This window comes from Salvelinus fontinalis, chromosome 15 (genome assembly GCF_029448725.1).
Source record: "Salvelinus fontinalis isolate EN_2023a chromosome 15, ASM2944872v1, whole genome shotgun sequence".
In the NCBI taxonomy this organism is placed as follows: Eukaryota; Metazoa; Chordata; class Actinopteri; order Salmoniformes; family Salmonidae; genus Salvelinus; species Salvelinus fontinalis.
Genome location: NC_074679.1, coordinates 12715796 through 12729498, shown reverse-complemented (window position 1 = coordinate 12729498; position 13703 = coordinate 12715796). Strand labels below are relative to the sequence as shown.

At 40.7% G+C, this 13703-nt stretch overlaps 1 protein-coding gene across 1 annotated transcript; it reads right to left on the bottom strand.

Annotated features, from left to right (window-relative positions):
- Positions 1-4305: 4305 nt before the first annotated feature.
- LOC129811440 (heterogeneous nuclear ribonucleoprotein R) lies at positions 4306-13368 on the bottom strand. Its single transcript, XM_055862735.1, has 11 exons — positions 13197-13368; positions 9977-10134; positions 8554-8672; positions 8347-8454; positions 8118-8231; positions 7357-7536; positions 7021-7156; positions 6411-6616; positions 6074-6223; positions 5842-5963; positions 4306-5700 (listed from the first exon to the last, which is right to left on the bottom strand). Exons 2-11 carry the CDS (start codon positions 10128-10130, stop codon positions 5091-5093), a joined length of 1899 nt encoding a protein of 632 aa, XP_055718710.1. The 5' UTR covers positions 10131-10134; positions 13197-13368; the 3' UTR covers positions 4306-5090.
- Positions 13369-13703: the final 335 nt, after the last annotated feature.

The following is a 13703-nucleotide window of genomic DNA, read 5'->3' as shown; positions in this document are numbered from 1 at the left end:
GGAACCACAGGGTTGAGAATTAAAACGGTTTCGTCGTGAATTTCTAAAGTTAGATGTAGCTAGTGCTTTGGCACCATTTGGTTGTTGAATCTTTTGTAGCATGGTAATAATCGATTGTATTTGGCTTCTGGTTGAGTGATCATTTGGTTCTAATTGCAAAATTGCATTGCATTGCAAATTGAGCATAAAATATATATTCTGTATATGATGTTATCCAGTGTTTATCAATTAATTTGAAATTAGCAACATTCAGATCCTTAATTCAGAGATAAGGGTGCTTGTGTGAGCCAAAGTTTGATGAATTTACATAGGACTTCCACTTCATAGTCATATACAGCATCAACAAGACAACTCTCAAAATCTTACATACAAGAGATAACAGGGCAAAATACATGTGGAACAATATACAGTACCAGTCAAAAGTTTGGACACACCTACTCATTCAACGGTTTTTCTTTCTTTTTACTATTTTCTACATTGTAGAATAATAGTGAAGACATCAAATGAAATAACACATATGGAATCATTGTAGTATGCAAAAAAGTGTTCAGCCTTGATGTTAGCTTTGCACACTCTTGGCATTCTCTCAACCAGCTTCAAGAGGAATGCTTTTCCAACCGTCTTGAAGGAGTTCCCACATATGCTGAGCACTTGTTGGCTGCTTTCCAGCTGCTTTTCCTTCACTCTGCAGTCCAACTCATCCCAAACCATCTCAATTGGGTTGAGGTCTGGTGATTGTGGAGGCCAGGTCATCTGATGCAGCACCCCATCTCTCTCCTTCTTGCTCAAATAACCCTTACACAGCCTGGAGGTGTGTTGGGTCATTTCCTGCTGAAAAACAAATGATAGTCCCACTCAACCCAAACCAGATGAGATGGCGTAACGCTGCAGAATGCTGTGGTAGCTATGCTGGTTAGTGTGCCTTGACTTCTAAATAAATCACAGACAGTGTCACCAACAAAGCACCTCCACAACATCACTCCTCCTCCTCCATGCTTCACGGTGGGATCCACACATGCGGAGATCCTTGGAAGCAGAAATCTCAAATTTGGACACATCAGACCAAAGGACAGATTTCCACCGGTCTATTGTCCATTGCTTGTGTTTCTTGGTCCAAGCAAGGCTCTTGTTCTTATTGGTGTCCTTTATTAACGTTTTTTTTGCAGCAATTTGACCATGAAGGCCTGATTCACGCAATCTCCTCTGAACAGTTGATGTTGAGATGTGTCTGTTACTTGAACTCTGTGAAGCATTTATTTGGGCTGCAATTTCTGAGGCTGGTAACTCTAATGAACTTATCAGCAGAGGTAAATCTGGGTCTCCTTTCCTGTGGCGGTCCTCAGGAGAGCCAGTTTCATCATAGCACTTGATGGGTTTTGAAAAAACTTGGAGGAAACTTTCAAAGTTCTTGAAATTTTCCGCAATGACTGACCTTCATGTCTTAAAGTAATGATGGACTGTCGTTTCTCTTTACTTATTTGAGCTGTCCTTGCCATAATATGAACGTGGTCTTTTACTAAATAGGGCTATCTTTTGTATACCATGTCACAACAAAACTAATTGGCTCAAATGCATTAAGAATGAACAATTCCACAAATTAACTTTTAACAAGGCACACTTGTTAATTTAAATGCATTCCAGGTGACTGCTGGTTGAGAGAATGCCTAGAGTGTGCAAAGCTGTCATCAAGGCAAAGGGTGGCTACTTTGAAGACTCTCAAATATAAAATATATTTTGATTTGTTTAACACTTTTTTGATTACTACATGATTCCATATGTGTTATTTCATAGTTTCGATGACTTCACTATTATTCTACAATGTAGAAAAAAGTACAAATAATGAAAACCCCTTGAATGAGTGGGTGTGTCCAAACCTTTGACTGGTACTCTATAGGTATACAAATTTCACATAAAGATGCCTGGGGCCATTTGTGTGCAGGGACCATCATGTATTTATTTTAGCATAAGACAGCACTTGCGCAGACGCACATTAGGGTACGGGTCAAAACTATACAATACGGAACGGTGGAGGGCTGATATGTCAGGAATAACACTGAGTAAAAATTCCGAGCCCACTCCAGGATATGACTCAGGAACTGAGAGCAGCCTGAGATCTCCATTGAAAAGATAAATAAATAAGCAAATCCAATAGATTGCCTCACAGTTGAATCAAACAGCAATAGGTACAGCAACAGGATTTACTCTGGGTTTGGGTACGGTCAGATACTTAGCTACTTTTCATTTTACTTTTGAAATGTAGGATTATTAGAATTGAACATGATTGCTAGCTGTGAATGAGAGGACGTGAGTATCCAGCCTGGAGCGCTGTAAGCTGGATCATCAATTATAATAAATGTATTATGTAATATATAATACATTTCATTTTTGAACATTCAAGCCTATATTAATAATGAACAGAATGTAATTATATTATCATAGTTGGCTCTCTTATAAAAGTCGACCATCGACTGTATTAGGAGAAAAAACCTCATACCAGACGCCATTGTATTGAAAACACTAACACATCAAATATCACTATTCACTAACCTCCAACATGATGATAAACACTAGACAAGCGGTCCTATTCTAAACAAAACGTATTCTGTCTATAATACAACAGTAGCAGGCTAACGGCTTTATTCCGTCCAGCTAAATCTGCATGGAACTGTATGCCCAATAGTCTGTCAGAAAACAGCTATCTGATCAGGGAAGTAATGTGAGTGTATAAACAGATAACTTAGTGGGGGGTTGTTGGTTCAACTCCAAGGCATACCATTTCTGTGCCCTTAAACTGATTAAGTTTGGCACATTTGAATAGATGTATATCTGAATAAGCCCTAGACAGGGTGCCAGAGTAGAGACAATGAACAGCGATCATAAAGTTCATATGTACTTCCAAAGATCCATTATGGGGCAACAGTATCCAATCTGTCAGTACAAACAGATTAGCCAATCGTGTGGTCCTTCCACGAGACGTTCAGCAGACATAAGATTCCAATTGCATTAGTCCTCCAGATTCTAAATGGTGAGCAGGAAAACCTTTATCTCTATCTTCAGATTTGTTTTGCCAAATTTAGACATGAGCATTTGGAACATGTGGCCATGATAGGTCTATAAAGCAGGATTGTCCCAAGTGCAGGACGCAGTTGAATGTTGGCTTTAATTCACTCTTTTCAGGTGAACCCAAACAAATAAATGGCTAACGCAGCACTTACACGTAATCACAGGATAGTCTTTTTCATCTGCCCTCTTTTATGAATCTCATTCAGGATGGCAGTGAGCTTTTGACGTTCAACAATCAAGTGATATGCTAATACAGCATATACACACAGACTGATCCTTTTTCATCTGCCCCCTTTTTGTTTTTGTTAAGGACAGCAATGAACGTTTGACTTTCAACAAAAGGTGACACCTAATCTGCATAACCTGTACCTACAATATGTCTTTGATCTCTGGCAAGGTAGCCTAATAAAGGCAGCGCTAGTTTGGTGAAGCTTTGTGACTGTAGTCCTCATACGAGGAGAGAGCTATTTTCTATGTTCTGCTCAGTAAACACACCACTGCATTATCTGTGTTCGCGCATAAACCTCTAAGTATTTCCCATTCACCTTACCACAATTTGTTTTACTAGAGGTGTTTACCAGAAAACGAATTTAGTCATTCTCAACATGAGTTAACATCAGATACTAGCTGATGTAATAAAACTGGTGCATTATTTTACTGAGCAAAACAAGTGATGTGGGCTGAGGCCCCTCAGCAGAGGAGAGTAGCGCCAGTTTAGCGGTGAAGAGGTAAACCAGGCTCACCCTTCTTTGGGGAAGAACACAGCAGAGAATAGATGTGTTCCTCACTCACTCAACCGCTGCCGTTCTCGCGTCTTCACCTGGGGTAATTCGGAATAAAAGGAGAAACTTAAACAAACAAAACACAAAATAAAACTGTTAAGTTGTAATAAAATGGGAGAGTAGCTAAATAAGAAATCAAAAGGATAAAAAAAATATCAGAAAAATATGCTGTACTATTTATATTGCCGGGAAATGGAGGGGCCAGGAAATAGCACATTTGCGTGAATTGCCAGGTGTTCGGTGTAAATGTTTTGATGTCACTTTACAATATTTGGTGTAATGATGCCCAAATTGGAATAGCAAAACATCAGTCAAATAACTATATGATCTTAATAAAAGCAGTTGCTTTGTGTCTTTCATAAAAAAATTCAGATCACTCACATTCAAGGCCAAACATGGAGGTCAAAATTAGTCTAATCATGACACGACTTGACACAACTGAATTTGAAATTGCTGATAATTGAATGAAGTATGGTTGAGTTTTATTGAAATGTAACAAGAACATTATTATAAATACAAACACATCAAAGAGCAAATTGTCTTGGCGATTAAGGTTTTGCCAGACCATTATCTAAAAGGGCAAATTTGAGAGAAAGTTGTAGTAATACGTTTAGAAAAACACAGTTTGTCTACTTCTACGAATGCTTAACATACAACTTTTACGTAACTATTCCGGTACATGAAAAAGTGCAATTTTCCTCTCCTTTTTTCCCCACCTCTGCAACAAAACTGAAAATAAAGCTTTCAGTTTAAAGCCTTTATGTACAAGCAAAGTCCTATGCCTACCAATCAGAAATCTGGGAGGGAAAATGTCCAATGGGGAGAGGGGTCTGGGAATGGGTTGCTGGCCAGTCACTGAACGATTCTCATGATTGCAAATGCTTTCTCAAAGAATTTTTCTCTTCTTTTTTTTTATGATCGTCCAATTTTTCCTGTAAATGCCAGCTTAAAAAAGCTAAACAAAAAAATCTTAAATTTTAAAAAGAATAAAATAATGGTAAAAAATGTCCCAAGTAGCCACAAGCAAAGCAAAAAAGGATTAGCACAAATTATTAAGCAAGCTAATGTATGTACATTCATATTTTGCTCCATATTGGTACTGTAGTGCAACAAATTCATATTTCTAATGTTATTTATGCATTTTGATTCATATTTTTTTTTTCTATTTCTTTTGAATGTGAAGGGTGATATATACACACAGCCAATCAAAGGTTGCTGTCAAAGCCCAATCCGTTCATGTTTTGTCTACTTCCATTGGTGCCCATAAGAATCTTGGTAAAACTCCTGGTTGTCATTATTGTAACCATAGTTACCAGAGTAGTCGCCACCTTGTTGCAGGGGTTGCTGGGCAATGGGTTGGGAGCCCCAGTTCTGGTTGTTGGTCTGCCGGCGCTTGGAGTCCGGTTGGTTGTAACCGTCAGCCTTCCTCTTCCCGCCTAAGTTGTCCCCGCGGTTTCCCCTGGCCCCTCTGATGCCGCGGCCCCTCTGCTGGGGCGGGCCTCCCCGGCTACCACGGCTTCCCCTCGGTACACCCATAGGAGCCCCCCTTTGGACGTAGCCACCTCTGCCACGAGGGGGTGGTGCTCCTCGGCCTCTAGGGGGAGGGGGGGCACCTCGACTCACCCTGCCCCCCCTTCCTCTCGGAACGTAGACATCATCGTATCCCCCGTAGTAAGGGTCGTCGTAGCCACCTCGGTAGTCATGGTAGTCGTAACCACCACCGTAGTAATCATCGTAGTAGTCCTCGTAACCGTAGTAGTCTGGAGGATAGGCATAGCCACCTCTCCCACCTCGGCCCCTGCCTCGCATGGGAGGCGGCATGCGTGGAGCAGGATAATAGTAGTAATCATCATATCTGTGACAACAACAAAGCAAACAGGCATATAGGAAATAAGACAAATGGCATATATATAGAACAGGAAAAAAATATCAAAATAGTCATACCAGCCACTCCAAGCGGACTGGGCGTGGCTAGGTGCGGTCAACCTCTACTCACCCTGTGGTCCTAGTTGGCTGTCTCTGGGCCTGCCGCTCTTTCCTCTTCCTGTCCGGAGGCTTTGCCAGAACAATCTCTATCTCCTCGCCTTCCAATTCTTTGCCATTCATTTGTTGCATTGCCTAAACAGTGATGGGTTTCCCCAAGTGAATTTCCCAGAGATTCTCTACAAGCACAAGGCAAACACATTGCATGCATACTCCAAGGGGGTGTAGAAGACGCCGGTACTCACCTTCACGGCAGCATCTCTGTCCTCAAAGTGCACAAAGGCATAGTCTTTCAGCTTCTTGACCCGCTCCAACTTCCCAAACTGGGAGAACGTTTTCTCTAGGAGCTCCTCTGTGACCGGTGTGGCCAGGTTCCTCACAAACAGCACCTTTACCTGGTGGAAGACCAACACAGTGAGTTTAGAAGTTGTTCTCTGGCATAGGACGGCCAGTTCTCTCAGTGTAATGTTTCTACATTAAAAATATCTGGGTATTTCCTCTACTCCCTAGTATCTGTGATTTAACATCCTTTGCTGTAGTCAGACACTAGCTTGACGGAGGGTGGGATCTTCAGGACCTTACCTTTGCCATAATCTCTGGGTCCGGTTCGTCTACTGGATCTGCCCACTCAACAGTAACAGGGTTCCCCCACACCTTCACCTTGCCACTCATGAGGCGGCGACGGGCCTGGGCTGCAGTTTTGTGGTCCTCATATTCTAAGAAGCAGAAGCCACGGTTCTTCTTTTTATCATCTGGCTGGTGGTAGAGTATCACCTCCACAAGGCCCTCTGGTGGAGGCACACATATGTGCATGGTTAAAAAGAATCACAGGAAAAGCCTCCATTACACTGATTATATAATATGAGTGTAATATGATTGACTAGGACATGAGGTCACCGGTAAGAATAGATTCATGAAATCATTTGGGATGAATGTCAGAACACACAGAGCTGTACCAACTAATATACGGTATGAAGATAGGGAAAGAATGGCACATCTTTATATCTAGGTCAGGTAGCCAGGTATTCAAGCATGAATCAGATAACTTAATAACTTGTTGAAAATCTCTATGAAAGTATGTAAGAATCTCCAATTTCCTTGTACTTGTCAGCTGATGTTTCAAATATAAAACCTTATTTAGATTGAGGGCACCAAAAAAGATGATATAACAATGGTACTGATTTTCTCTAACCTGTGACTTTGCTGAAATCTTCCAATATGCTTTCTCTTGTCTTGTTCTTTGGAATTGACCCAACAAACAGGCGATTGTTTGCGACAGAGATGCACACACCCAGGTATTTGCCCGACCGGATTTCATAATTATCACACTAGAACAAAAATATAAACAAAAAGTGTTCTCAAAATTGACCCCCACACAGATAAGTCATGCAGTTACACTTCCTAGATAATTCTGGCATGATGAGACACAGTGACCAACCTGTCTACAACGTTCATGGCTAGCAAAGCAAACACCATAAATTACCAAGTCATGCTCTTTACTTGTGGCGATTAAAAGGGGAAATCTTACGAGCTTGACGGCCTCTAGGGCAGCATCTTTATTGCAGAAGGTGATGAAGGCATAACCTCTGTTCTGACCCGAAAGGAGGGGGTCCATCATTAGACGCAGGTCCCAAATGGGCCCGGCTTTCTCAAACAGAGGCACCAGCTCATCCTCATACAAGTCTCTGGGGATCTTGCCAACAAATACCTGCATTGATAAGATCAAATTGGCAAATTACAAGCATACTGTGTAGCTTTGATTGTATTCAATGCATTTTTGACTTAGACAAGATGGAGCACTCTAGAAACTTAAGAGGTCGATTTGTGAAAAGGCATATTAGATAATATCATAACTTTAAAGAGTGAGTAAGATGTTTCAGAAGCTTGTAGATTCATTACTTACCAACAACAGCTGCAAATCCCAATAAAACTACATCACGTTTTAAAGTTGACTTTCCTTCCTTTGTCTACCGATACTAAAAATGTTGTGGTTCAAAGTGGGGTATTTATTTAGTTCCAATGTTTGCTAGCAAGTTTCTAACTGCATTGTGGCATTAACTAACCATTAATTATTTACATATAACATATTTTAATTTGGATATATTTGTGGAAGAAAATCGGACTTATTGCACCTTAAAAATGTTGAACCGTAATAAAATTGCATTCGTTTCCATAAGGTTGCGAATGTTTTTTTCAACAGCCCAAAATTGAGAGGAGGACACCTCCTTAACAGCCAATAGCCTGCATGAGAAGACTGACAGGCAATAGAAAATAGGTTGTGCTTCTTGCCTCTGTTCCGATTCCAGGCTGGGCCCCTGAGTACACCTCGTCAGGTGGAGGCCCCCCATACTTCCTCTGTCCTGTGGTGACGTCCAAAGTGTAACCTGTTCTTTCCAGAAGAGCCTAGACAGTATCAACGACAGATACATTCACTCAGAGACCTTTAGTCCATATGTCCATCATTGTCAAAACATAAGCTTATGGCACTTAATGGGAAAAGAAGAAACAATTTGTTCACCTTTATCTTAGTCTCATCAGGACCCTTTGTGGATTCTTGAACTTTACTTCCTTGCTTTTCTCGCTGTCTGTATGTCTTCATCACACCACAGAGAAATGCACTTTTGTTCTGAGAGAGGACCAATAGCGTTTAGTGTAAATCACTTTTATACCTTGTTGCGTCTTTGTATGACCACTCTTGAGTGACAGTGTGGACAGGACCACTCACCTGCACATGTGACAGGTCACTCTCCCTGAACTGCTGTAACACTGACAGGGCTCCCTCCTCATTGAACTCCCTCAGGGCGTCGATGGCTCTCTCGTCCAGGTCAGCGTAAGCCACCAGTCCTGGGATGCACACATACAACCACACAACACACAGAGACAGAGTGAGACAGAGAAACAGAGAGAGAGAGAGAGAGATAGAATTCTCTTTAGGCGGTGTCTGCGGATCCGTAGGTAACCACCCTGCCCCCTTTTTTTTTTTGCCCCGAGAGCTGAAGATCCAATTTACGTTCTTTCGCATGTGTTATTTTATGGACACATTTTTTTTTAACATAGCTGCTGCCCAACCTCCCCATTCACATTTCTCTCTTTACCCACCCTCTTCTGAACCCTCCACAAATGTTATCTACATGATCATGTAGGCTACGTCTCTGCCTCATATTTCTGAACATGCGGCTATTTGAATGAACATTAAAAAAAAAAAAAAGTAGGCTAATTTAGGGTGTAGGCTACAACCTTCTCTGTCTGTTGAAACTAAGGATAATGCCGTAGCACAAGCAGGGGCGCAGTTTACACAATGCATTGGGGCAAAACAATCTGCGTTTTAGTCACACGTGTACATTTCTAATAATGTCCTCTTTATAGTTATGCTTCCATACTGTAGCCCGAGAAGCTAAAAAAAGAACACTGCTACTTTGACCTCTTGTCTGCCCCCTGCTTAGCAAATGTTTGCAGTGATGGTGAAAAAAATAACATTAAATCGCTATATATACTGCGTGTCGGTGTCTTGCTCTTGGTTGAGATGCTGTCTAAATTGCCGCATGTACAGCCTCCTGAAAAAAGAACATGAAATTGTTACTTAGACTGCCTTTTTGTGTTGTGCTAATGTTTGCAATAGCCTACTGTTACAACAGACAAAATTTGTGTTGTACAATAAGTCGATCATGTCTATTGTACAACATGTCAAAGTCTGTAGACTACACCAGGCAAAGATGTCCGATCATCAACGCGGAGAGGAAGGGGCAGCGACAACATAAAAAAATCTACTTAGAGAATCCTGTACATGCGCAGGCCCTCTCTGACCTTTAGTTGTCGGGAAGAAGGGTTCAGGAAAAGTCGGATTGGCAGCCACTCCGTTCTATTTATAGGGTCACAACTAAGTCATACATTCCAGGTGAGAGTCACTGAAACATGATGATGACGCCCGGGGGAGAGTGCTCTCTCTGTAAGTCACCATTACACAGCTATGAGTTCAACGCTCACTGACTCCTTCACTCAACGTGACTTACATCATACCACTGACCAAGGTGGAATCCTTTGGTTGATAGTCTTCTTGAGCTTGCAGAAATATACATTATGATGTCTTAAGAAATATCATGCAATGCAATCAAGAAGTAGTGTGAACAACCCCCGCCCTTTGCACTTACCAGTCTGAAATATATTATCCAGGCTCTCCGCCACTTTCTGTGGAAGGCCTGCATCTATGAGTGTCTGGTAGTTCTCTGTGTGTGTTACAGTAATGTCCATTGGTTCGTCTTCCTCCTTAACTGGAGCTGAACTGCCATTCACTTCAGCTGCCATTCTCCTTTGGGTCAAATGATGTGAATCAAAAGAGATACCAGGGGACTAGACACCACATGAAGAAGCAGGCCTATACATGACCTATGCTGCACATTCACAAACAATATGTAAGGCATAATAATACAATACTAGCTACTCTACAATGAGTAGAATACTATCTACTGCCAAATTAGGGATATGAACATGTTAGGTATTGGGTAAAATGCAACTGTGATGTAATAGGCCTATTTATTTGCCATTGCCACCTGACCCACCGTTAGGTAGCTAATGTCATCGTCATGCAAGAGTCCCAATAAACCTCCACAGCAGGGAAAGAATTATCAAGCCTATGTCGACCGAAATTCAGTGGATACTTTTTTAAATGTGAATAATAGAAATAGGGAAAGTTCAGCTTGGTAAGTTAGCTAGCTAGCTGGCTATCTATCTACAGAGCATTGTTATATAGCCAACCACTGATGTCTGACAGTACTGAAGGAAGCCACAAAGCAGCCTTTTTCATACTCCTCCATTGTATGTTTTTTTATTTTTTATAATAGATTTTGGAAGCTATAAAGATGCGTTTATTAATGTCTACAGTCGTTTTTGCAAAGTATATTCTATTACAGACACCTTAATGCATATTTTTTTTATTATATTATGTGAACTAAACAAAGAAGTAAAAATATCAAATAAAACATATATATTTCATGTAGGTTATTTTTAGTCAGTAGTTCTGAAAGTAGCACTCACGAGCGAAAAGTGGTCCACAAAGTTGTGTACTATATCACATATGCACACCACAATATGGGCACCATGTCATTGCTCTCTCTCTCTCACTCTGATGTATGCGCATCTTGCTAGATGTCACTCAAATGGCGAGGGGCTGAAGCTCATTGGCTTGAACTCGAATTGCTAGGGGGCTGGCACACATGGGGGGAAATGTAGGGAAATGGTGCAGAGATTTTGTGGCTAATGGGGAACATGCATAAAGATGGCAAAATTCAGATTTGATGTCATTGGCCTTGTTCGAGAAGATCAAAACTGTAATGTATCATGGGCAAATTGTGATTGACTGACCTACAAATAATAATGAGTAGTTATTTATGGTTCAAGGATCTTTGTACATCAGTCAGTCGAACAAGCCCATTGTCTTAGCACTATCTACTGAGTTTTTAAACTACTGTGCACGATATGGTTCAATATGCCAATAAATCAGCACAATCTACATTTTAGTTTTTCCAAATTGCTAGTGTCTTGAAGCTAAAATTGAGATCATGTATACTCTAATGACCATACAAAAAAAAGTGCAACGAAGAGAGCTATGTACAATACTGCTAATTTAGCAAAACGAGAAATTTGTGTACATGGGAAACATCTTTAGGCACCTCCGCTATTGAGATAAAACAGTAATTCTGCTCATAGATTATGCACGCATGAACTACACATTGACACATCCAGACCAAAGCGGGGTGATTAAAAAATACTTAGTAGTCGCAAAAGTTCCCGAGCATGTCTTTAAAACTTCTTCGGGATCGGTGTTCAGTCCAGGGAACAGTTGAGCTAACGTAGGCTAATGCGATTAGCATGAGGTTGTAATAACAAGAACATTTCCCAGGACATAGACATATCTGATATTGGCAGAAAGCTTAAATTCTTGTTAATCTAACTGCACTGTCCAATTTACAGTCGCTATTAAAGTGAAAGAATACCAAGCTATTGTTTGAGAGTGCACAGTTTTGAACATGTGCCTAAACAAATTAGGCACATTTGGGCAGTCTTGATACAACATTTTGAACAGAAATGCAATGGTTTATTGGATCAGTCTAAAACTTTGCACATACACTGCTACCATCTAGTGGCCAAAATCTAAATTGCAGCTGTGCTGGAATAACACATGGCTTTTCTCTTGCATTTCAAAGATACGAAAAAATATATAAAAGTTTTTTTTTTTCTTTGCATTATCTTTTACCAGATCTATTGTGTTATATTATCCTGCATTCCTTTCACATTTCCACAAACTTCAAAGTGTTTCCTTTCAAATGGTTACAAGAATATGCATATCCTTGTTTCAGGGCCTGAGTTACAGGCAGTTAGAATAGGGTATGTAATTTTAGGCAAAATTGATCCTTAAGAGATTTTAAAGTATTTTTTTAAGGAGTACTAATGTTACTGTCCCCACTACAACAAATACTTAAATACATGTAATTTTGTCCTTGTAACATCTCACTGAAAGACTGTAGAATTCAATTAATTCCTGTGGATGACTGCTGCTGAGTACCAATATGGCAACCGGTGGCTTCTAAGCCTCTCATTGGCTATTACATTGCATCCGCAATACAGACTTTACACATCATTGGAGCCAACCAAGCAGTAGTTAAGTGCCAGTGTTGTGATCTGTTATTTTACCCCCTAGCCCAACTGCCCATTGTATCCTCTTTGTATACACACACACACACACTTGTGTTCCCCATGTACCTTTGTATTGTTTTGTCAATAACGGTTGCATACTGTAAAACCACACACACAAAAATGAGTGCCAGTGTCGACTAGACAGCCACCTGGATACTTTTTCGCGCGCTATATTACAAGTATGGGGTAATACACCATTCACGTGCTAGATTGCTAACCGAGATGCACGTTAATCTATGAAATTCAAGTACGATATTACAATCACGTTACTTTTAACTGAAAAGTGCGACAGGTAGCTAAACTAGTCGGTTGAAATATATTTTGCATGTGGGAGGTACATCTGGCAAACGTTACTACTAGCTGGGTTGCACGATGCATGTCTGGCTGGTATGTCTGGGACGTGGGCTTGTCTGTAGTACACAAAGCCAAGCAGACCCGCCCCCTCGACTGAGCATTATTGGCAATTCGCTTACATTAATACCAGTACATATGCAATTAAAAATTAAGTTCAAAAGGCAGGGATTAAATTCCATTTGATTTCCAGTGTTTTTCCCCCATGATTAACTAGTGTCCAACACCGGGGCCTATCGCTTTAGCTAGTTGCTACAGTATCGCAATTTCAACAGCCCATTTTGCTAATCCTTCCCGATCAAGAATAACAAACCTGGAAGCACTTACCGCTCCACAAATCCCAGTATTTAAAAAAAAAACGTTAAAATTGTCACAATATGCCAAATGTGAACAAAAGTGTTCCGAGAAATATGATTCTGGTTTATTTGGGTTTGCACATCGGAGAATGACCGCTCTGGCGCTCGTTCACGCCCCTTTCTCGCGGTCAACCCGACCCTGCCAGACGCGCGCACGCATTTGATCCACGGGGTTTCCGACAGCATTTCACAAGGCGTTGAAGGGATTAACGCCATAGAAATATAGTTACATTATTAACGCATTTAGCACTGATTAATAATCACTTTTTACACGCAAAATGTGTTCGTTCTGAAAAATGTACAACCTGGATGTTGCTCCAATTGTAAATAAAAACAGCATTTTGTCTAGGCGTGCTTCCATTGTGTTCTAACTTAGATTAGAAGTAATACTGTTCATCTCCAGCAGTAGAGCAGCATCTAAAGATTCATTACTCTAGTTACATTTCCTTCTCAACTTCATGCAACTCAAAACACACCA